This window comes from Diabrotica virgifera, chromosome 10, assembly GCF_917563875.1.
Source record: "Diabrotica virgifera virgifera chromosome 10, PGI_DIABVI_V3a".
In the NCBI taxonomy this organism is placed as follows: domain Eukaryota; kingdom Metazoa; phylum Arthropoda; class Insecta; order Coleoptera; family Chrysomelidae; genus Diabrotica; species Diabrotica virgifera.
Window position 1 is genome coordinate 39,334,878 of NC_065452.1, and position 27,075 is coordinate 39,361,952.

The 27,075-nt window shown below is 34.1% G+C and overlaps 1 protein-coding gene across 1 annotated transcript in view; it reads right to left on the minus strand.

Annotated features, from left to right (window-relative positions):
- Nucleotides 1-605: 605 nt before the first annotated feature.
- The window catches only part of LOC126878641 (homeobox protein dve-1), a 488,254-nt gene continuing 461,784 nt past the window's right edge, over nucleotides 606-27,075 (minus strand). The window contains exons 4-5 of the mRNA XM_050641470.1: nucleotides 19,446-20,255; nucleotides 606-2,485 (exon numbers count right to left, since the gene is read on the minus strand). Coding sequence (XP_050497427.1) covers nucleotides 1,856-2,485; nucleotides 19,446-20,255 — 1,440 coding nt within the window. The 3' untranslated portion in view covers nucleotides 606-1,855. The remainder of the gene's footprint in view (nucleotides 2,486-19,445; nucleotides 20,256-27,075) is intronic.

Genomic DNA, 27,075 nt, shown 5'->3' on the forward strand with positions numbered 1-27,075 from the left:
GTCGTAGAATTTTCGTATTTTGGTACTCAGACGATACAAATTCAAAACGTTAGTCTTTTTATCTTTGGATTTTCTGAAGCTTATGCTATCAAGTTCACGATCCTCTCCCTGTAAATCAAGAAACTGATTGATATTTTTATAAAATTCGCCCATATAGAAAAAAGTCAAATAGAAATAATAGAAACATAAATTCATAACCAAAATTGTAATGATTAAAAATCAAGTAGGGGTAGAAATGAACAGATATGATTATATGTAAGATTCGAGACTGTTCTGGAGAACTTAGAGAGACATGGCATTTTTATACAGGGTGTTTCGTTAAAAATGTCCAATCTCTGAGTCGTAGATTCTAGACCTGAAAATATTAAGATTTAAGCCAAATCACTTAAATAAAATGTGGCTCCTTACTGAGTTACAAGGTGTTTGATTTAAAAATCTAAGAACAATTTTTATTCAGCATTTTAAAACAATTCGACGTCTCCTTTTCATACTTGGCAGAAAGTGTAGGTACTACTTACACTATGAAATTATTTTATTAATGTTTCTGGCTATTACCAGAGGCGTACGACATGGGACAGTGAATGGTTGACCCTTCCCAAATTCTATGCCACTGACTGAATTGCCATTTTAGCGCAATTTTTAGATTCTCTAATACTCTCTATGTAAATAACATACTCTTCACTAGCAACGAGAAAGTCATTAGTTTACGAGATATTTGAAGTTAAACATGTAACGGCACATACATCTATATTAATGTATTTTGCCGCTTAATTTTAAACTTCAAATATCTCGAAAACTAATGATTTTATCGTTAAGACTGAATAGAATTTTATTCATTCATAAGGATAACATTATTGGCTTTCGAGACATTTGAAATTAACAATTAAGCGGCGCAATACATTAATCAAAATATCTGTGCCGTTACATGTTTAACTTCAAATATCTCAAAAACTAATGACTTTATCGTTTCAAGTGGAGAGTATATGAAGAGTGGAGATATAATAACGGGCCAAGTGACAAAAAATCAATATTTCTTTTTTTTTTCATTATACTGGTCTATGTAACAATGCCGTTAACCTGTATTATGGGACGAGTGAAAGTTGCATTAGAAACAGCTCTAAATAATAAATTCAACAGATAGCGTCCGCCGTTAAGTATAGTGTTCCGTTTCCTGATAAAAACTCATTTTTCTCGATTCTGTATTTTTGTCACTTGGCCCGTTATATATCTCCACTCTTCATATTATTTACATAGAGGGTATTGAAGAATCTAAAAATTACGCTAAAATGGCAATTCCGTCAGTGGCGTTAAGTATAGTGTTCCGTTTCCTGATAAAAACTCATTTTTCTCGATTCTGTATTTTTGTCACTTGGCCCGTTATATATCTCCACTCTTCATATTATTTACATAGAGGGTATTGAAGAATCTAAAAATTACGCTAAAATGGCAATTCCGTCAGTGGCGTAGAATTTGGGAAGGGTCAACCATTCACTGTCCCATGTCTACACCTCTAGTAATAGCCAGAAACATTTGTTTAACATAATTTCATAGTGTGAATAGTACCTACACTTTCTGCCAAGTATGAAAAGGATACGTCGAATTGTTTGAGAATACTGAGAAAAAATATTTATTAAATTTTTAAATAAAACACCATGTAAGAAGCCACATTTTATTTAGTGATTTGAGTTAAATCTTAATATTTTGAGGTCTAGAATCTACAACTCACAAATTGGACATTCTTAATGAAACACCCTGTATATACTTATATATGGCACTATGGATGTTTCTGTTGAAAGAAAATCTTGAAACAGCTTAGTTAAGTCAATATGCTTATTATAACTATTTTAAAATACATTTAATCACGATCATTATGGTGGTAAGTACCAGTTTGACTATCAAACAACGACATTTTGAGCCTCTTACACTTAGCCCTTCTATTTTTAAACCAGAATTGAACGTTTTTTGGCTCTAACCTAGGAAATTTCTGTCGATAGGCCATACAATTTAATTCCTCGGTATATTTAAGAATCAAATTGTGTGAGGGGTGTGTATTGAGTGCAAACCACTGTTCTAACCTTGGAACTTCGGTAACAGGATCTATAAACGTGCGATTCCTCTTCCTTCGTTCGTCAGCAGTTAAACTGGCCATGGCGAGGGACGAGCTGGGAGGGGTGGTGGCCGGGTGGGATAATCCCGGCATATAATGACTCATATACATAATACTATGGCTAAACATGGAGTTCGGGAGGACCGGGAATCCGGCGGCTAATCTATCCAAACCGTCTGGGGTTCGGGGTATAAGCTGATTATCCACGTCCGGCGGCGGGGAACAGTATCTCTGCATCAACGGCCGATTTCCTGCGGGCGATGGCGACGATTCGATCTCTTCGTCTTCTCCGTCCGACAGAGACGTTTTGGGGTTGATGTGGTCTCCAGGTTGGTTAAATGTGGGCTCGTCTTTCGGCTCTTCTTTGCAATTTTCAATCTGTAACAGTCAGTTGCTTACTTTCCGAGCTGCACAGGGAGCTGTAAAAGGGAGCGCTCACGTTATTGCACTTATTAACAGCCGTTTAGCTCTTAGAATGTTTCCACGATTCATTGCTTACAAAATAATTAAAAAAATATAATTTAAATAAATTTATATTTGCAATATTGGTGCATTATATTGTTGATCATTTTTGGAGGCAGAACTCTTTTATAAATGTTTAATTTCATTTAAAATTTCTACTTATACAATTATAACAATTATAAATTTTTAAAAATTAATAAGTTATTACCAAAAATTTTCACCAAACATTTAAAAATATATTTAGATGAGGCAACGAAGCATTAAACCTAGGAATTTTTTACAGTAAGATGAATCGTCATGCAACTTTTTGCATTCGATTCGTGAGAGTGTCAGGCTATTTTGTGAACTAAATTGATCTCTGGCAAAAAATTTTTTGCATTAGAAAAACCATATTTAAAGTGCATCTCGAAGGGATGGAAAATAAAAATTTAGGACTCAGGAAATATTTACGGAAATGAGTTCAATTTTTATACTTAAGGGTTTTGGAGGTCACTGAACACGAATTTCATGACGGCGATGGTCTCCGAGGTACCTGGTACCCAGGGTGGAACTCGTCGCCTGGGACGACTGAATATATCGCGGGACGATCGAATAATTCGCGAAATGAAAATTGGATCGAAAAAGTGAAAAATACGTGTTCAATATTTTTCAAAAATCTATCGAATGACACTAAATACAACCACCCCACCCAACCCCTGGAGGTGGGGTGGGGGTAACTTTAAAATCTTAAATAGAAATCCCATTTGTTATTGCACATTTGGATTGCTTACGTGAAAGTAAGCAACTCTTATTCAAGACATTTTTTAAAATTGTGCATAGATGGCGCTATATTTGGAAAAAACTATATTTTCGTGATACCATAGGTAAATTATAGAAACGGTCTAGTATCTCAAGAAATACACTTCCAAATAAAAAACCAAAAAATACGTATTTTATATTTTTTAAGAACCTATCGCATAACAAAGACGACCCTCCACTCCACCCCCTGGAGGTTGGGTGGGGTGTAACTTTAAAATCTTAAACAGGAGCCCCCATTTTTATTGCAGATTTGGATTCCTTGCGTAAAAATAAGTAACTTTTATTGGAGACTTTTTTCGAATTATGGATAGATGGCGCTATAATCGGAAAAACACTATTTATTAGCGCCATCTATTCTTCTTCTTCTTCAGGTGCCATCTCCGCTACGGAGGTTGGCAATCATCATAGCTATTTTAATTTTTGAGGTAATAGCTCTAAATAGTTGTTTTGAGCTGCATCCAAACCATTCTCTCAGGTTCTTCAACCATGAAATTCGTCTTCTTCTCGCCATACTTCTCGCCCCTCATCACATGTCCGAGATACTGTAGCTTCTTTTCTTTAATTTCTTTAACGTCTATTAACAACTCTAAAAAATGTTTCGAATAAATATTGCCATGCCATCTATTAACAACTCTAAAAAATGTTTCGAATAAATATTACTTATTTTTCATGAAGAATCCAAATCTGCAATAAAACATGGGGATTCCTATTTAAGATTTTAAAGTTAAACCCCACCTCACCTCCAGGGGGTGGAGTGGAGAGTCGTGTTTGATGTTATTCGATAGGTTCTTGAAAAATATTACATACGTATTTTTTAGTCTTTTATTTGGAAGTGTATTTCTTGAGATATTAGACCGTTTCTATAATTTACCTATGGTATCACGATAAATCGTTTTTCCGATTATAGCGCCATCTATCCACAATTCGAAAAAATTTCTCGAATAAAAGTTGCTTATTTTCAGGTAAGCAATCCAATTCTGTAATAACAGATAGGCGTTTCCGTTTAAAATTTTAATTTACCCACCCCCCACCTCCAGGGGATGGAGTGGGGGGCCTACTTTAGTGTCATTCGATAGATTTTTGAAAAATATTAAACGCATATTTTTCAGTTTTTCGATCCAATCTTCATTCCTCGAATTATTCGATCGTCCCGCGAATTATTCGACCGTCCCAGGCGACGAGCTCCACCCTGGGCTCCAGGTACCTCGGAGACCATCGCCGTCATGAAATTTGTGTTCACTGACCTCTAAAACCTCCAAATATAAAAACTGAACTCATTTCCGTCAATATTTCCTGAGTCCTAAATTTTTCATTTTCCATCTCTTCGAGATGCATTTTGAAAATGCATTTGCTCATGCACAAAATTTTTTGCCGGATATCAATTTAATTCACAAAATTGGCTAACACTCTCTAGAATTGAATGCAAAAAGTTGCATGACGATTCATCTTACTGCACAAAATTCCTAGGTTTTGGGCTGTTTAGTGCTTCGTTGCTTCGTCTAATTAGTTATCTCTAATTGACAGTAAAAATTCAGTCCATCAATTAGTGTATTTACATTCGAATAATAGTATTTGTTAAATGCATTAGAAGTCAAGTTTAGAGAAAAGGAAGGGAGGAAAGAGAGAGGAGAGAGAGAGAGAGAGAGAGAGAGAGAGAGAGAGAGAGAGAGAGAGAGAGAGAGAGAGAGTAAAACATCACTTGATAATCTGTCTGGATATGTAGAAGCATCTATATGGAAAAATCCAGAAATAATTTAAATTACGAAAAACCAGTCCTACCAGCAGCAAAACAATAAAACCATTTTGAAACCAATTAATATACTATCATCATCATTATTGGTATGCTATAGCCTACAGTAGAGCCTATATTAATATAAACGATTTATTCTGCTGCGATTTTTACTTACGTCTTTATCACCAGGTATATTCTGTTTGTATTTTTTGTACATCTTATAGTTGTACCTCTTCCAAATAACGTTTTCACAGATGCCATCGAATATTTCTCTCAGGATCCTTCTTTTCAATATGAACAAGAGATTTTCATCTGTTTTTGGAGATGGTTCATATTTCCGATCGATATGTCAACAATGACAGTAGGTATAAGGGTTTTGTATATTGTTATTTTTATTTTCTGGCTTAAGTTTCTATTATTCATGTATTTACGCAGCCCAAAATACCATTGTTTGCTAGAATTATTCTCCGTGTTTGATTTCTTCCGTTGTGGAGTTATCATTGGTCATCAGGGAGGTATCAGGATGTCAATTTGTCCACCACATCAAAGGTAGAGTTATTAACAGTGAAATGGGAACCGATGTTTCTAGATCTGTTGTTAGGTGTTGATGCAATCCTTTTAGTTTTTTCCTTATTTGCTGCTAGAGCCATATTTTTTGAGCCATTTAGAAAGTGGTGTACATTTCTTCTAGCTAGCCTGTCGTACTAGGTTTAGATCATCTGCGTAGACCATAATTTATAACAATTTATTAGAGATATTTTCGCATGGCTTCATACAATTTACTTCGTAGCACATTATCATAAGCTGTTTTAAAATCTATGAAGAGGTGGTAGATATCGGTATTGACTTCGTTGGGTTTTCCAATATCTGCTTCAGCACAACAATATGGTCCACTGCTGATCGACCAGACCTAAAACCAATTTAATATTCGCCAAGGAGCTCTTTCTATCTAAATGTACCACCAATCATATAAAAACGTCTGAAAAAGTTTTGCTATTGAGAATAGAGACTATTTCAGTTATTGAGCACGCTACAAGACTTTTAGTTTACGAAAAATACAGTAAATAGAAGATAGGTAATGCTGTTCTTGTATTTTCTTTAATTTTACACATCGCTTCCAGGAGTTTTTTTTTCTCCAGAATCAAATATCAGCAATCTTTTATAATAAATCAGAAAAAATCCTCCCGCGTTTTTTCTGGATCCTAAAAACCTGGATCCAAGTCTTTATGCCACCATGGCTTAGTGAATAGGTACTGGCTTAAAAATCGGGATGGCCAGGGCCGGGATAATCTAAACTGGTATTTCGCACGAAATTATTGATGCACTTGTCTTGTTTTGACATATTCAGAGATCGACCTATCTTCTTTTTTGTCAAATGAGGACTTGGTCTTTTGTAGTTTCTGCCACATCTCCAAGATGTAATGCCCATCTATTGCATGTCTATATATTGTTACTATACTATCTTGTCTTTTCCAGGATCTTGCGTTTGCACACCAAAATTGGCTCATCCTAACGGATATTTTTAACCAGGGATCACACCATGGTACCTACATAAAAGTGTTATTTACGCGAGCCCTTATAGCCCAGTAAAATAAAATATAATCAAAATGTAAATCCGTACAGGTTGGAATAAATTTTTTATCAGATATTTTCAAGAAAGTATATGATCCATATGAGGGGATCATTGTTTAAATAATTAAAAATGGGTAATATTTGCACAAAATTTACTTTTTTAATTGCTGCGGTAATTCATATTTTTATTAAGGTTTTTACAATTTTTTTCTGTAAAGCTGAAGAAACACCCTTTTTAATAAGACTTGCTAAATTAAATTTGACCCATAATTTATTTAAATAATGTTAAATCAAAATTGAAAAACAAATTTCCAAAAAAATATTATTTTCATTATAAATAAGCACTATAAAACATTTTGTTTTACATAAAAAGTTGGGCTAAGATATGCTGATGTATAAGCTGAAAAAAATTGGTTGATAAATTTTAAGTAGTTTATGAGAGATTTAATTTGTTTATAAAAAATTACAATTTTTTCAATTGCAAAAACGCGGTTGTTGCCGATGGAATATACAAGTTTTTAAGGTCTCATTTTTTTTGGCTTTTATACATATTTTCGATAAATGTATTGACAGATCAAAATTTCAATTAAACATTCCTCCAAAATGGCGTTTGAAAATTGGTGTAATTTGTTTGAAACTTGTTTTTTTAATACCATCGCCGGGGTTAAAAAATTTGAAAATATTTTCGATATTCGTATTCCTGGTAGTTTTTGACACATTCACTAAAGAAAAAAATTTTTAGAACCGTTTTTTGCCAACGAGATAACTTCCAAGTTTAGAAATTCATAATTTGTTTATTTATCAGTATTAACATTTAAAAGTGCGTGAGTACATAATATTAACATTAGTGTACATTGTGAGTACATTAAAAATTGTAGAATATTTTGAACAATAATGATTTTCGTAGCGACCTTAAATGAAAGCTTTTTGCATGAGCATGAGCTTTTTGCAGTAGTACTTTGCAATATATTCGTTAATAATGGACCAATTTCGATGTTTTTCTTTTTAGTTTAGGGTAGCATATAAAATAATACCATACAAATACACTTTTACAATAAATATTTGTCAGTTTGTTATAAACAATTTTTTTTTACTTTTTTTCTCTAGATCTGATAAATAAAAATCGACACAAAAGATTTTTTATAAACAATTAACAAAATAATACTGAACTATCATTAAAATTGTGTTAGAGACTTTGTTCTTTGTACAATATTAAAATATATATGATGTATTTTACGTTTAACTTTATAATCTTTATAACAGATAATACCCTAAAAATTTTGTATATACTTATTTGTTAATTTTTATTCACTTATATATACAATATTTGAGGTTGTCCTCCTTTTTCTATTATTTTTTTTTGTATTCACATTAACTTTGCGAGATTTTGCTAATGATTTGTACAAAGAAATAAGTTTTTATGTTTCTTTAACAAAATTTTACTATTTTGTTTAATTTTTAAAATAAACATTTGCTTTAATACTGTTTTGTGGTTATCTTAGGTGCTAACTTTTATTTAGTATCACAATATTAAAGAAAAAAATTATTGAAAAAAATATTGTTTATAACAAATTAATGAATATTTACTGCAAAAAGGGTCATACAGATGTTACTTTTATATGCTACCCAAATTAAAAAAAAAAACATTGAAATTGGCCCATTGCAAAGCCCAGATATTGCAAACAACTCCTCCGCCAATTTTCAGACAAAAACTTTTCATTTAAGGTGCTATGAAAACCATTATTTTTTAAAATATTCTACAATTTATATTATGTGTATAAACGACATTGTTAAGTAACAAACTTAATAGATGTACTCACGCACTTTTAAATGTTAATATTGATAAATAAACAAATTATGAATTTTTAAACTTGGAAAAGTTATCTCGGCAAAAAATGATTCTAGAAATTTTTTTTTATTTGGGAATGTGTCAAAACTACCGGGAACACGAATATCGAAAAACAATTTCAAAATTTTTAATCTCGGCGATCTTATTAAAAAACAAGTTTTAAACAAATTACACCAATTTTCAATCGCCATGTTAGATGAGTGTTTAACTGAAATTTTGATTTGTCAATACCGATATCAAAAATATGCATAAAAGCAAAAAAAGTGAGACCTTAAAAATTTGTATACTCTATCGGCAAAAACCGCGTTTTTGCAATTGAAAAATGGTAATTTTTTATAAACAAATTAAATGTCTCATAAACTACTTAAAATTTATCAACCATTTTTTTTTCAGTTTATACTTGTATTATAGCGCAACTTTTTCTGCTAAACAAAATGTTTTATAGTGCTTATTGATAACGCAAATAATATTTTTTTGGAAATTTGTTTTCCAATTTTGATTTACAATTATTTAAATAAATTAAGGGCCAAATTTAATTTAGTAAGTCTTATATAAAATATTGTTTCTTCAGATTTGCAGAAACAAATTATAAAAACCTTAATAAAAACATGAATTACCGCAGCGGTTAAAAAAGTAAATTTTGAGCAAAAATTACCAATTTTTAATTATTTAAACAATGATACCCTCATATGAATCATATACTTTCTTCACACTATCCTTTGTTTTGACCTAAACTTTGATAAAAAAATTATTCCAACCTGTACGGAATTACATTTTGATTTACATGTATTTTAATTTTATTTGATCGGTCTACTAGAGCATTCGGGATTAATAAATGAGCATTCACTCATAATTAAACGAAATTAATCATAAGCAGTCCTAAAGCTATATACTGTAGTCGATAAAATAATAAACCAGGGAGTGAAAAATAAAACAAACATAAAAATTCCCGCCAAAAACAACTTAATAGAAACACCAAGGCAATAGGCCTTAATCAAGCACTCATAAAGATAATTGAATTATTAGATGAGAATCAAGTCGGAATATTTTTTCATTTATTTAACACAATATATTTTATAAAACACAAATACCAAAAGAATGCCAGCGTCGGGGTCGCTTAAAAATCTAATAAATTTAACGAAGGCTGCGTTCAAAAGTAAAACCTGTCACATCCGGATCAATGTGGCGACAGACCGATCCGGATATGAAAAAATCCGGATATCAAGAACATTTAAAAATATGTATCTGTAAATGGTCTGAAATTTCTACAACAGTTTATAGCATTTTAGGCATTTAGCATCAGGACTAAAATACGGGACATACATACATTACATAGATAAGAAAGGTAAAACAGAAACCTAAACATCATAGCTGTATTTCTGTTTTTATAAACAAAAATTAAACGTTTATAAATTTAGTACATGCATCCCCTTCGTTGTTATAAGTTTTTATCATCATTCTTGCACACCATGTTCAATACCGTTCATTCACCGTCTGTTAATTAGTTCTGTTCATCTGCTCTCAATCACTTGTTAACATCGTCTTCCTTTATTTTTTCACATCTATTTCGTTGGATGTTTCACTGGTACCTTTCTCTCCCGTCCATTCATTAGATGCTTTCTGGTCTAACAGCTTCCTCCATAATCTTACCATTGTTATTGGTTTTATGTCATCCCATGCTTGGGCCACCCATATCACCACATCCAACATGTCCAATTTTTTTAGAGTCTATGTAACGTTTTCTCCTTCATCCATTCCAGCAATCAACGCCATCAGTAACTTTCGTCGATAGCACGTTTTATAGATTCTATAACAGCTTGGTCTATAGGCTGACAGAGGTATAAAAAATTTAGGGGCAAAAAGCTTGCAAAATCACTTCATTTCGGCATCTGTTCTTCTGGGTCGGGATGAGAGGGTGCGTTGTCCAACGGCAGGACTGCCTTTCTCGGCAGATCCGGACAGTAGAACCGTCCGGATATGGGGAGGTCCGGATATGACAGGTCCGGATGTGACAGATTATACTGGATTAAGATAATAAGATAACGGAAAAGAATACAAGCACGGAACAAGAATTAGAGGAGTATCAGGTAGAGTTGCGTTGTGTATTGCCCCTTATTCTATACCTGCATTAGGGGAAAATAATTCCATCAACATCTACATCTATATCTACATCAAAACTATACAATTTTCAGATCACAGAGTCCTAGTAACAAAGTATTTGGATTTTATAAGATATAAGATAAAAAGAACATAGTATGTATACGTTGATAGCAAAAATACAGAAACCTTAAGAGTTTAAGAATATAATATGCTCTTGAAAGCTATATCAATATAGTCTGTATGGGTACACATAAGCGCACTTAACAGTTATACAAATTTGTATAACTTAACAATTATAATCATTTAAGGATATCTCCTTCTACACACTTTTTTTATAATAACATACAGTTAGTAGTAAGTACACATAAATAAAAAAGAAATTAAAACGAACATGAAAATATACCGTAAACATAGTATTTATGGTTTATTCCATGTGAAATGAATCGTGAAATTAGTCTAAGAGTCAAACTTTTGCAATATCGTTGTCGCTGTCCATAGATATCGACAGTAATCCAAAAAAAATTTAAAAACGTAATGTTAGTAAGGCCTCATACATATAAGGGCGGTTTGCCAACGTTGACGTCGCGGTTTACCTGAAAACTCCAACCGCCGCAGTTCAAGTTAACATAGAAACAAATGCAACCGCTCAACTTCCTACATATGCAACCGCCAGTTTACCAGCGTTTAAACTGGTAAATCGCGGCGTCGACGTTGGCAAAACCTTGACGTTGGCTCTTATATGAACAAGCCCTCAGGATTAGTATAATGTTAGGTTAACTCTTCATAGGTTAAACGTAATGCTAACTAGTAAATGTATTAGAAATTATAGTTAAACTGTTATTTGGCTATTGGCTACTTTTGATTTGAGATAAGTGAGAGATAGGACTGTTTATTCTCTTTGTGTTTTTCATTTATCATTTGATAAAGTGAGAAGTTTTTTTAGATAAAATATCATGTAAAAAAGTGGTTTAAATTACATCATTTTTAATTTTGGGAGACTTTCTTAGTCTAGTCGCAACATACGGGATTCCGTGGGAAATTGTAGCTTGCCGTGATTTGCTGGTGGTATTATAGGTTTTTTGGGTTGCTGAATCCAATGGTCTGGAAGTGGTCTGGAAGCCCAAATGTGGTGCTTTAATTATTATTAACAAATTATGGTAAAATTAGGTATTTTTCAGGAAATATTAGAAGCCCTGTAAATAAATTGATAGTGTTAGGGTCTTCTCTGGTGTATTTTTGGTCGCTGAATCGAATGCGACTAGTCGCGATTACTCAAAATATGTTCTTATTATGTTAATAACAAAATAATTGTTTATTCGCCGAAAAGCTGGAAATAATGCGCTATCTACAGCAAGTTTGTAGTCTTTTTCATAGTATTTTTATACGCTAAATCGATTGCCACTAGTCGTGATAGCTTAAACCACGTTTTTACTTTATTATTAATAAATTATTGCAAAAATAACGGTTTATAGTACGTTAACTCACGGTTTTTGCGCTAAATTTTAAAAAACTTCTTGGATTGACATGAAATTTGGCACACACGTAGCTGACATATCAAACAAAACAAGTAATATTTTGCCGATGTGTGCTTTCTCCCTGGGGGTGAATTTCATCCCTTTCCGGGGGTGAAAAAGAAACCTTTCAAATAAGTCTGGAAGTGGGTAAACCGATTAGTTCTAAGCAACTTTTGTTCTATACAGTTTTTTCACTAAGTCAATACTTTTCGAGTTATTTGGGAGTGAATATGTTCATTTTTCAACAAAAACTCACGTTTTTGACGGTTTTTCGCAAATAACTCACAAAGTAAGAATTAAAAAAAAATTCTTAGCAAAAATGTAGACTATTAAAATGTGAAAAAATGGTGTATGTGTGAGGTCCGTAAACCCAGTAGAAACGGAGTTGTATCTAATGAACAACAGGTTCATATTCGTCAAATTCTAAATCAAATATTTGAACATAAAATAACCAAAAAATTAAGCACTTTTTAAAGAAAATTTATTTAATTTTTTTAAAGTTTAAAAAAAATTTATTCTTGTTTTTTGAAAAAGTATCCAGTATCAAAAATAAGCAGGTTACGCTCAAAATAAAGTTGGTCCCCTTTTTTTTTGTAAAAAAAAACTGGAAAATCACCCCCTAATTAGCATCTCAAATGAAATTAATCGTTACCGCTACACAAGTTGCTTTACTTATGTTGTATTTATATGATCTGTAAGTTTCATCAGTTAGAAAGTGCTTATAAAACAACCAAAAGCGCGTTTTTTTTGTTGAAAAATGAACATATTCACTCGCAAATGACTCGAAAAGTATTGACTTCGTGAAAAAATTGTATAGAACAAAAGTTGCTTACAATTAATCAGTTTATCCACTGCCGGATTTATTTTAAAGGTTTTTTTTTCACCCTCGAAAAGGGGTGAAACTCATCCCAGGGCAAAAGCACATATTGGCACAATATCACTTGTTTTGTTTGACATGTTAGCTACGTGTATGCCAAATTTGATGTGGATTTTTTATAATTTAGAGCAAAAACCGTGAGTAAACGTACTATAAACCGTTATTTTTACAATATTTATTAATAACAAAGTCGGAACGTGGTTTAAGTTATCACGACTAAGGCAATCGATTTAGCGTATAAAAGTACTATGAAAAAGACTACAAACTTGCTGTAGATAGCGCATTATTTCGAGCTTTTCGGCGAATAAACAATTATTTTGTTATTAACAAAATAAGAAAATATTTTGAGTAATCGTGACTAGTCGCATTCGATTCAGCGACCAAAAATACCACAGAGAAGACCTTAACACTATCAATTTCTTTACAGGGCTTCTAATAATACCTGAAAAATACCTAATTTTACCATAATTTGTTAATAACAATTAAACGCACCACCTTTGGGCTTCCAGACCACTTCAGACCATTTGATTCAGCGACCCAAAAAACCTATAATACCACCATCAAATCACGGCGAGCTAGAATTTCCCACGGGACCCCCTATGTTGCGACTAGGCTATCTGTCTTGTGCTTCTGTTTGATGAAAAATCTTCAGTCAAAACAAGGACTCTGTGTCACTAATACTTTAGAACTTTATCATCATCATCAATCTGTAAGCGTCCAGGTAGACACAGGTCTCCCTCAGTTCTTTGTATTTTTGTCTGTAGTCAATATCTGCACAGACCGCTAACACGGGATTTTGCAAGAAAACTTTTGATACGTTTTCATTAAACTTATTCCAGTTAAAATCACCACTCTGTATTCGATATAAGTCTTCTTTACCACTTTAATTTTTTTTCACGTTCGTTGTCAGCTTTTTATGAGTTTTCTTTTATAATTTTTAACATGTTTTCTTCATTCATAGCGACCTTAGAGCAGCATTTGACACCATAGACAGACGATTTATAGGGAAATGCTTGAGGAAAATAAATGTACCAAACACACTGATAAAAATTATAGAAGGTACTACAAGGAGATAAAAGAAAGAGTACAAATAACAGAGGGACGACCGCAAGAATTTAATTGGAAAAGAGGTTTAATACCTAACAAGGAAATAGTCGTAGTCCTTTGCTATTCATAATAGTAATGAACGAATTGATGCGAAATACTAGAGTAAGATCCAAACAACCATAGACAATAATAGGATACCATATTATATTACAACCAGTAACAATAGAGTCTTTAATGTATGCGGATGACATAGTACTAATAGCATATTTCGAGAATAAAATGCAGAAACTAATAGATATATTAGACGAGGGCATTTAGCACAAAATAAATAAATCTTTAAATACAGCACCTAGAGACTTGCAGTTTTTTCATTATGTTCAGGATGACGTCAGGAAAAAAGTCTACTATTCAAAAATTGGTGGAAATGAATAATTGCATTATAAATGCATAAAATGCATCCAATTGAATAAATATAAAAATAAAGTCAAAATCGGTATACTAAGGAACAAAGTTTATTACTTTAGGGGTGTTTGGGGTCACTGAATATGATTACGCCATCAGAACTTACCACCGGATCACCTGGTGTCCAAGGTCCGTGCAAGAGACGTCATCTTCTGGAGTTTCGATGGTTTTCGGCAGTAAATTGATGCAAACGGATTACTCACGAATTTTAGAGGTCACTAAGTACTGATATGCCATCAGAATTGACCTTCGGACTACCTGGTGCTCAGGGTCCCTACTAAGGCACTTAATCTTCTGGAGTTTTGAGGGATTTCGGCACTAAATTGATGCAACTGGACTATTCGGGGGGTTTTTGAGGTGGTTAAACACGAATATGCCATCAGAACAGACCTCTGGATCACCTGGTGCCAAGGTCACTGCAATGGACGTCATCTTCTATACTTTGGAGGGCTTTTGGTATTAAATTGGTACAAACGGATTATTAGGGGGATTTTTGAGGTCGCCAAACACGAATATGTCATCAGAATAGACCACCGGATTACCTGGTGCCGAAGGTCACTGCAAGAGACGTCATCTTCTGGAGTTTGGAGTGCTTTCGGTATTAAATTGATGCAAACGGATTACTTACGAGTTTTTGGGGTCGCTAAACACGAATATGCCATCAGAATTGAATTCCGGAGTACCTGGTGCCCAGGATCGCTATTAAGGCACGTAATCTTCTGGACTTTCGAGTATTTTCGGCATTAAGTTGATGTAAACGAATTACTTACTGGTTTTTTGGGGTCGGTAAACACGAATATGCTATCAGAACTAAACTCCGGAATATAGGGTGCCCAGGGTCGCTACTAGGGCACGTCATCTTCTGGGGATTCGAGGATTTTCGGCATTTAGTTGATGCAAATGGATTACTGGAGGGTTTTTGAGGTCTCTAAACACGAGTATGCCATCAGAATCGACACCCTGTGCACCTGGTGCCCAAGGTAACTGCAAGAGACGTCATCTTTTGAAGTTTTGAGGGATTTCGGCATTAAATTGATGAAAATGGATTAGTCGGGGGTTTTTAAAGTCGTTAAACACGAACATGCGATCAAAACAGACTATCGTAGCACCTGGTGTCGGCGGTCACTGCAAGGGGCGTCATCGTCTGGGCGAGGTTTTCGGTACTATATTGACGCAAACCGATTATTTATAGGTTTTTGGGGTTGCTGAATACAAATATGATATCAGAACAGACACCGGATCAGCTGATGCGTAGGGCACGCCATCTTCTGGAGTTTCGAAAGTTTTCGGTACTAAATTGAATCAACGGATTAGTCATGGCTTTTTAGGGTTGCTGAATACGAGTAAGCCGTTAGAACACACACTTTAGAGTTATCGGTACCAAATTCATGCAAACAAATTACTTTTGGGTTTTTGGGATTGTTAAACACGAGTATGACTTAGATGAAGGATTCTGAAGTACCTAGTGATTACGATGATCAATAATAACGCCAACACATAATAAAATTGTTCTATTAGAATATAGTAAATTGATCTGGAGATTCTGGAAATATATAAATTTATAGTATTATATTATATTAAATTTTATTTATATATACATAAGTAAGACAATTGAATAGCACAGTGACGTCCCTTGCAGCGACTATGGTCACCAGGCGCTCCGTGGGTCTATTCTAATGGCTTATTCGTGTTTGGTGACCTCAAAACCCCCCCGAGTAATCCATTTACATCCATTTTATGCCGAGAACCCTCGAAACTCCAGAAGATGACGGGCCTTAGTAGCGATCCTGGACAACAGGTGCTCCGAAATTAAATTCTGATGACATATTCGTGATTGACGACCCCAAAAACCCGCAAGTAATCCGTTTAAATCAATTTAATACCGAAAGCCCTCGAAACTCCAGAGGGTGACGTCCCTTGAAGTGAAATTGGGCACCAGGTGATCCAATGGTCTGTTTTGATGGCATATTCGTATTTAACGACTAAAAAACTCCCCGAGTAATCCATTTTCATCAACTTAATGCCGAAATCTCTCAAACTCCAGAAGAGGGCGCCCCTTGCAGTGAGTTTAGGCTCCAGGTGCACAGGGAGTCAGTTTTGATGGCATATTCGTGTTTAGCGACCTCAAAAACCCGTAAGTAATTTGTTTGCATCAATTTTATACCAAAAGCCCTCAAAACTCCAGAAGATGACGTCCCTTACAATGGCCTTGGGCACCAAGTAATCCTAAGGTGTGTCCTGATGTCATATTCGTTTTTAACCACCTCAAAAACCCCACGAGTAATGCATTTTTATCAATGTAATGCCGAAATATCTCAAACTCCAGAAGATGACGCCCCTTGGAGTGAGCTTGGGCTCCAGGTGCACAGAGAGTAGGTTTTGATGGCATATTCGTGTTTAGCGACCTCAAAACCCGTAAGTAATCCATTTGCATCAATTTGATATCGAAAGCCCTCGAAACTCCAGAAGATGACGTCCCTTACAGTGACCTTGGGTACCAGGTGATCCCAAGGTCTGTCCTGATGGCATCTTCGTATTTAACCACCTCAAAAATCCCTCGAGTAGTCCAGTTACATCAATTTAGTGCTGAAATCCCTCGAAACTCCAGAAGATGACGTGCCTTAGTAGCGACCCTGGGCACCAGGTACTCCGGAAGCCAATTCTGATGGCATATTCGTATTTAGCGACCCCTAAAATCCCTGAGTAATCCGTTTGCATCGATTTAATGCCGAAAACCATCGAAACTCCAGAAGATGACGTCTCTTGCCGTGACCTTGGGCACCAGGTGATCCGGGGGTCAGTTTCGATGGCGTAATCGTATTCAGTGACCCCAAAAACACCCCAAATAATAAATTTTGTTCCTTAGTATACTGATTTTGACTTTATTTGTATATTTATGCCATTTTGGATGCATTTTATACACTTTATAGTGCAATTATGCATTTCCACCTATTTTTGAATAGTGCACTGTTTTCCTGACGTCATCTTGAACATAATGCAAAAAACTGCAGGTCTCTAGGTGCTGTATTTAAAAATTTATTTATTCGGGTGTTTTTAGTGCTAAATGCCCTGGTCTATATGGGTAGACCAAATAGAAGAACTAAAAATGAAAATAAACGAGGAAAAAAGTAAGATAATGATAATCAGCGGCAAGGAAGATAAGGAAGAAAATAAAATTAAGACAAAATGTAAAAATACAAAACTGGAAACAGATACAACTTACGAATACCTGGGCAGTATAATTCCTAACGGCGGAAAAATAGACTGCGAAAAAGTAGAGCAAATAAATCAAACAAGTTATATTATGCTTTCGCCCCAGTACTGGGGAAAAGAGGACTTACAAGAGAGACAAGGATACAAATATATAATAGTGACACCGACTGTGCTCTATGAAAGTGAAAACAGGACAATTTTGGAAAACATAACAGCAAGAAAAATGCAATGGAGATGTGACACCTAAGAAGGATAGTTTTTTTTTATGGCCTTGGCATAGCCAATTAGCCAGAAGAAGGATAGTTGGAAAGACAAAATGGGATAGATTAAACAACGAAACTATTAGAAGAATGGCCAACCAAGAACCAATACTGAATAAAATAAAAAAGAAACAAATGAACTGGTATGGGCATTTGATGAGGATGAAACCCAACCGAATTACAAGAAAATTCCTAGAAGCAAAGAACATTGAAAAAAGAAAAAGGACAGACCACGAAAAAATGCATATAGCAAGCAGTAGAGGTGGGAAAAGTTAAACCAAAATTACTCGAGGAATTGAAAATAATGGCAGGAAACAGAAAATAATGGAAGAGGTGAGTGAACGGAAATTAAAATAGCTAGCCCAAATCCGATACCATGACAGGGTAACAGGAAGGGGAGAAAGAAAGAATGTGCTTTCTTGTTTTTTGCTATTTTTTACACTCCGTCCTCTTTTTTATTATTTTTCTTATTGTTCAATATAGTTTTAAGTTGACAAGGATAGGAGACAAGGATGCTGTATCTCCCTATACTTTGCAAGATTTACCTAAATGTCTATACAAGAAATGTAGCAAAATGATAGAAAAATGGGGGAGGAATTTTGTGAAGGACCAGCTTGTTTTGACGATTTTATATATTTGGTTAGAAAATTAGCAGAAAAAACACTAATTGGTATGAAATTAAGATATAGAATAAAGTATATGGCGGTAGTATGTGCAAAAAATATTTAATAAATGTGAATGGAAACGTGATTTGAAATACAAATATCTGAGAGCGATTGAAGAGAGAAACGATTGTAAAGACATACTGCTTAAAATAGGTAATCTGATCATCACAAGTCAGCTAAGCTCATTATTATAGGATATAAACACATATATAACACATTAATGGATGCCTAATGAGTAATAAAGTCCGAAGTTTGAAAATAAATTTATAAATATCAAAAAAATAATCAACGCAGTGAAAACCATATTTTGGCGGAGGTGCTGCGCAAATACATTTAAGTTCAAATAATAAAGAAAGAATCAAAGACATGGCATACGAAGGCAACCCTCACAGACACCATAGAAAGAAAATAGCTCTAGCTGTCTTTATAAGGCCATATAAGAAGAAAACCTGATAATAACCAATCGTAAAGAGATTAAGAGACTAAGAAGAGGGAAGACCAAAAATGCTTTTCGTGAATTGCTCTAAACTATATGTCTCGCTTTTTCGTCCTCGATTCTTAGATTGCTCAATTTGTCATTAACTTCAATTTCTTTCTCCTATTCATCATTAGTGCTTTTTTCTCTAGCCAATAAAACGTTTAGCATTCGCTCATGATATTGCTTGTAAGCAATCTTATTTTTTAATTTAAACTCACGTCTTTTAAAAACAAGATGCGTGTTTTCATTTACCTTGTGTTACTAAAGTTATAATTACCAAAAACAGTAACGTAGGAACATACTACCTACTTGTATGTCCGGTGGGGGTGGAGGGGTAGAAGATCGAGGGCTAGCCTCCCTGGAATCCTTGCGGGTGGTGAGCGACAAGGGTCCCGTGGGACTAGAAGGTTGTACCTCGTTCATATCTTCGTCTTCCATATCGGACCCGGCGTTGGAAAATTCGTCAGATGTGTGGGAATTTTGCAACTGTCTTCTAGTCAGGCTATTTTTCAACCTGTGTTCAGCCAGCCTATCGGAATTTAGATAGCTGTCAGCCAACAGAAACCCTCCGCCATTGGTAGGACTGTGGTTGCTATATCCATTCACACCCATGTGACATTGCAAATTTGGGGTCGACACATTCCTTATTTCAGCCCTTTTCTGAGCAGCTCTAGCGTTTTTAAACCAGTAAACAACATTATTAATGTCCAATGGTTTCCTACCCCTACGGGACTCCAAGCTATTCAATTCCTTAACATATTGCTGAATTTGTTGCCTACTTGGATGCTGGTTCTCTGTAAACCATCTTTGCAATTTTGGAAGCTCTAGCTCTGGATCAAAACTCGTCCTCATTCTTGTCTTTTGCGTTGGAAATTGACTGTGTACAGTTTGCATTGCTGGGTGGGTTTCAGGCAACCCTCGCTCCATTGGTGTAGCAGCCTGAGGTGGAACTGAATACTGGTTAGGGTAAGATGGCACGAACTGGGATCGTCCAGCAGGTGACTGGGGATTTATTTGTGTTGTCCACCACTGATCAAACTTGCGACGATTTTCTTCCGAGATCTCTGGAAGAGGGCCTGCTGACGGGTTTGTGCTCCGGCAGAGTTGAGATAGAAGAATCTGAAACAAATATCCCAGTTCAGTTCACTTCATTTTTAAATAAAAAAAAAAGAATAAACTTTTAGAAATTAAAAGGAACGAGAAATCTAAAAAATAATTATCTAAACGATTTCTTAAGTCGGAAACAAATTCTGATTTTTACATGTAGATAAAGATCAACAAATTTTGATTCCTAGTACCCTTTTCGTGAGTAAGAACGAAGGTAATACCGTTTTAGAGACCACCATCATCTGTTTACGTACCTTTCAACCTCTTGGTTTCTTCAGAAGAGCCCGGAGTGTGCTCTTTAACTGTCATGTAATCGGAACTAAATTAACTATCATGTAAGCAAATTAATAAGAAATAATTTGAAAATGGACGCAATAGCGACATCTATTAAAAGCAACGAGAAATCTATAAGAATTTAATTAATTTAAACTAAAAAGGGGTAGTTCCCTGGGTTAGCTGTATACCATATAGTTAAAAAACTCTAACATCGAAGTAAAACAACTTTTAAGTAGTAGGTATAATTTAATAAAATGCTAAAAAATCTAAAGAATTGCATAAAAATGTTCAAAACGAACATTTTCGGTCCTTTCAGTCCATCATCAGTGAACCCAAAATAGAATAAGTAATCCCACTAATAAAATTGATAAAGATGGTTGAAATTTTGAATGTTAAAAATGTGGTTATGATTACTTACTCGTATACTTGCTAACTAGCCCGAGAACCAAACAATGGTTATAATTTTCTACATTATCTACAATAATCTACATTCTAAAGTAGTAAAATTCAAATGTCTTAACTCCGATGTTAGTAGATAACCTCCGGGAACGTGATGAAACCCTAAAGGGAAAATTTACACAACCATCTCGGGCCACGAATGTCTGCCAAGTGTCAAAAGTTCATAAGGAAGTACTTGAAGTATCGGTGACAATTATAGTACAGGAAGAAGGTAGTCGATTTTAAAAGTTTTTAACAAAATGACTATGATCGCAATACTGGAGATCCCTCCTTTACATATAACAATAAGAGGTGAGGCGAGAATGGGATATTATAAACTGCGAGAAAAGAAACGTACCAGTTAAATCAGGACATAGTAGAATAACGAATGAAACTAATGATGCCGAATGGATGATGACATGATATATGACCATATGATGAATGACCATATGACATTAAGATACAAGCCTGAAGTACCTTTTCAAGTGGACATTTGCCCACGAGACGAATGGGAAAGAGGAAACTCTCGACCCAGACTGCAGGGTTACACCTGGTATACGGTCGGGTCTAAAACTGCAGACAGTTCGGGCGCAGGAATATTCGGTAGTAGTGGAAATTTCAACATTTCTATTCCACTGGGAGAATATACCTCCGTATTTCAGGCAGAGATTTTTGCAATCTTGCAATGTGCAAGAGAAAACAACCTGAGGGCATTCGAACTGCAGCGGGTTAGCCTATGCACAGATAGCCAAGCAGCCATTATAAAGCCTAAGATGAACTCTAGGCTGGTGTGGGAATGTCGACAAGAACATGACAGACTGACACAACATAACAGTGTTATACTGGTATGGGTTCCAGGTCATCGGGGCATATACGGCAATGAAAGAGCTGATGCACTTGCCAAGAGAGCATCAGCTACAAAATACCTGGGTCCAGAGCCGGCCGTGGGAGTGCCAAAAAGCACCGTCCGCGAACGAAAAAAAAAAGGCTGGATCCGAAGCCAACACAACTCACACTGGGAGAGTGTACCCGGTCAAACACATGGCAAGATGTATATCGGACGGGCATGTGTTAGTAGGGATGAGTTACTGCTGAAAACAAGCAGAAATCAGCTCAGAGTCACAACAGGTTTCCTCACTGGACATGCGCCAGTTAAGGGTCACCTGCATACAATGGGGCCGTTTCATGGAGACTTGAGCTGCAGACTCGGTAACAGAGATCGGAGACGGCAAACACTTTTCGGAGACATCGAAGTGACTCCAAATATATATGGCACCCACCCACTGGACCTGTACAAGCTGGTACAGGGTTCCAGAATTCTGGAATGGGTTTCATAAACAAATGGAAGATGTACGATAAGCCAAGTGGCTGCAGTACAACTGGTTCACAACAGACGGCTTCCAGGAAAAAAAATGATCGCAATAATGATATGATAAAATTTGTTTTATATCTGCAATTGTCTATCATTAAATCTATTATAATTAAAAGAAAAAGAGAAACTTTGTTCTACACAAATTTAAATTTATAATTGTTGATTAACTGTTGGCTATAAATTGACTATAAAATTAAACTGATTAAATTAGTTAAAAAAGAAGAAACGTGAACTAATTAGAAATATTGATGAACACGAGGATAAATGAGATGGTTGTGAGAGAAAAGGCAATTAATTAAAGTTAAATTGTGGGCTAGTATACTATTATAGAGAAAATACAATGAAAAAAGCCTGATGTAAACCTTGTGTTGTTGGTTGTATATATTAAGGAGGAATTTATATGGAGTGTAGATATAAACTAGAGTGTAGATATAGTCAATCGTATAGTAGGAAATATATAGTCCCTCCGTTATAACTTTTCCCATGAGGTACGATTCATTTTCAATCAAATTAAGTCAAAATATAAATTGAAACGAACGTTGATTTGTTGATTGAACGTACATTTTGTATACTGTATACTATATACTACACACATCGGCGAACGTTTCACTTTCTGTTTTGACTTAATTTGAATGAAAATGAATCGTACCGCATGGGAAAAGTTATAGCCGACGGACTATATACATATAAGTATGCTAGAAAAGATTGCAATGCTTAGGAAAAATTTTGTATAAAAATTATGGAAATTCTTGTGACAGTGTGGTGGGTGTGTAAAAAATTTAATCTGAAAGATTCCAAGATTGGAGATGAGTCCAGTTGATACAGGAAAGAGAATAACATTAATGGTGCAACAAGTGTAATGAATACAATAAAATACAATAAAATAAAATTAATAAAACAAAATTAAGAGAGAAAATTATTGACATAATTTTACTGTAATAAATGTCTGAGTTAAATGTGAGAAATTAAATTGAATGGTAAAATGCTGAAAGAAAAATATAAGAGATTATATTCGGAAATAATCAAAGACAAAAAGTATACGAAGTTGTAATGTAAAGTCAAAGGTAAAGTATAATTTGGACTGATAGGTACGAACACGTGTTACACTTAATGTAAACATTAATGTAGCATGTTTAATTTGTGTTTAAGTTTAATTTCAAACTTCTCAATATATTTCTCATTTTCAAATTTTATTTACCCGTTGTCGTCATATACTAGGCACGGCCAATTCTCGTCGATTAACTGGTTCCGTTAATACATAGATCGAAATAAATTATTTTAAACAATTTTATTCGGAGCTTTAGTTGTTCAGTCTGTGTTAGCTGCTCAAAGGCGATTGCAAGTACCTATTTCCAGCTTCGTTTTTTCCTTCATTAACCTTTAACTACCCGCGCATCAAGTTATAACATAACTACACGCGTGGCGTACTTTATACGTCACAAGAAAATACACTTAAAAACAGCGAATTTGTTTATTTTTTTTGAAAAAATACACTTAGTTGTTTGTTATAAACCTTATTCGGCATCAGTGATAGTCCAGGGCTCATCTGTTTTGAGATGGACGTTGAGAGGTGACTCAAATTTTTTTGCAGAAATTGCTTGAAAATAACTCAAATAATAATATTTGAGTTATCCTCCCTCTCAAAAAGGTCCGGAACATTGTTTAAATAATTAAAATGTCAAAAAATTCGATTTTTTTCTTCGTTTTTTGATTATAACTTTAAAAGTATTAATTTCCGATAAAAGTTGTACTAAGATAAAAGTTGCATAATTAAATTTCCTGCATTATAGAATTGGTTAAACATTTTAAAAATAGTTACCCTTGTTGAAAAATAGCAATAATTGCGAAAAAAACCATACAAAAACAAGTATTCGCATTTCACGTTTTTCAACCATTTATGCTACACTTAGAACCTTTATATTTTACCCAGAAAAACTATATGATATAGTAAAACAACACTATAAATTTCATTAAGATCGGTTTAACAGATTTTGCAAAATAAATTTTGCAATCCAGCTTTCGCAAAGAAAAATTCATTTTTTTAAATGTTGCAAGACTGAAAATAAAGCAGATAGCAAGTTGAATTTTTTTTGCTTATAGAAGTGCACTGTATCTTTCATTTACAATTTGCAAAATTAAAATCGATTAATTACCACGGCGTCAGGAAATTTTTTAAACAAACATTAATTTTTGGTGCTACGCGCAGGACAGAGGTGTTCGATTCAGACAATTGATTTCCACCAAAATTTCTTCCAATCTTTATCTAATATATTATTTTCTTAGTCTATATTTTGTTGTATTTTTATATTTTAATTCCACAAAAATCAAACTAATTTTATTATTGTTTGTGAAATATTGTTTAAACAATTGCATATGTTTAAAAATAATAAACTTTTATTCTCTAAGTTAAAATATATAAACAAAGAAAGTTTTTGCTAAAAAAAGTGTTATTTCAAAAGATAGAGTATGTGTTTTTATTTTGCAATAAACAAATTTATTTATATATATCGAAATGTAATAAAAATTAAAATGTATCAATAATTATCAAAGGTCATTGGAATGCCCAATCAGAGCAAATTATCCGCTGTCCTGCGCGTAGCACCAATAATTAATGTTTATTTAAAAAAATTCCTGACGCCGTGGTGGTTAATCGATTTTAATTTTACAAATTGCAAATGAAAGTTACAGTACACTTCTATACGCAAAAAAATTTCAACTTGCTATCTGCTTTATTTTCAGTCCTGTAACATTTTGAAAAAATGAATTTTTTTTGAGAAAGCTGGATTGCAAAATTTATTTTGCAAAATCTATTGAACCGATCTTAATGAAATTTACAGTGTTGTTTTAGTGTATCATAGACTTTTTTGGGTGAAATATGAAGGTCCTAAGTCTAGCATAAATGGTTGAAAAACGTAAAATGCGAATACTTGTTTTTGTATGGTTTTTTTCGCAATTATTGCTATTTTGCAACAAGGGTGACTATTTTTTAAATTTTCAACTAATTCTATATTATAGTAAATTTAATTACGCAACTTTTATTTTAGTACAACTTTTCTCGAAAATGAATACTTTTAAAGTTACAATCAAAAAACGAAGAAAAAAATCAAATTTTTCCTTCATTTTTTGACATTTGACAGTGAGTTTATGGCTATCTCTACTTCCTGAAAACTGATTTATATTTCGTGTTTTAATTCAGGTACGTTATTGTGTTGATTATTATATTCCTGTCCCTTAAACAGTTCCGTCATTAATGACAATGATATAAATATTTATTATAAGCATAAATCAAAACGGTTTCTACTTTTTAGTAACCATATGTGGAGGATTACTATAAAGATATGTTTACAGAGCTCTACTATAACAGACATTGTTGCATGTAGAAGTTTTTATAGCTTTTAAACACTATGTTGATATGCAGTTGAAATTTCCTTGAAATGCACAATGTAGTTAGTGAGATTAGCTAAGCCTAGCTATTAGCAACGACGTCAGTGGCTTGTCCTAGTAGATACCTTAAAGTAAAATCAATGTTACCTGTTGTAGACAGATAATTTTGTCTTGAAAAATTACATTTGTCGATAATCGGTTTGTCAAGGTTACAACATGTCGAAACAATGTTGCAAACAAATTAGAATCTATTAGAGAAATACATTTCGTTTATATAAATACTGTTTACATATGTATAGTTATATTTTTAATACTACCAAACACTACCAAAACATAAATTGACACCTAATCCACAGATCTACCTATTATTTTCAATACATGGTCAATGGACAAACGGTTAAGGCACCTATCTCAAGTAGCACCGAACGGGTTTATTAAGTATTTAAGGATGCTTTAAAACTGTAGAATAAAACTAAAATTGAAACCATGTGGTTTTTAAGTAAACCTTAAGGTTGCAATAAACCCGCTTTCACCATTAAAGGGCCCACACTGAAGGAGGCCAATAAATCCAAAAATAAAAACCTCCTTAAAACTTTCAGTTTCCTTTTGCTACTTTCCTTTGCTTCCTTTTGCTACTTTCAGCAAAGAGACAGAGCATGCAGAAAAAAGTAAGAAATTAGCCAAAAAAGGTAAAAAGTGCGTATGGAGATAAACATGAATAAAACTGAATTAATGAAGATTAACACACCGAGAGAAATGGGCATACAAATAGAAAACCAAGAGTTGAAATCAGTGGAAAGAGTTAATTACCTAGGAAGTATACTGAACACGACAAGAGGAGCAGAGGAGAATATCCATACACGAATTTGCAAAGCACAGACAGCATACTATATGTTAAATAATATATGGAAATCTAATGAGATAAAACTGGACACCAAAATAAAAATCTTCAATAGTAATTTAAAGGCAGTACTATTATACGGATCACAAACTTGGAGAATAACAAAACACAACACTGGAAAGATTCAATCCTTCATCAATAAATGCTTACGAAAAATTGTAAGAATATTTTGGCCCAATAGACTCACAAACTCAGACTTACGGAAAAAAACGAAGCAAGAACCAATACATAAGAAATAAGAAAGAGAATATGGAAATAGGTGGGCCATACTCTGCGAAAACCAGATACAGACATAACAAAACAAGCATTGGAATTCCAACCTCCAGGAAAACGGAAACAGGGGACGCCGATAAATACATGGAAGAAAACAATTATTAAAGAAGCAGAAAACGTCGGCCTAACCTGGAAAGAAGTTAGAGAAAAGGCACAGGATCGGCAAAAATGGAAAATGAGAGTAGATG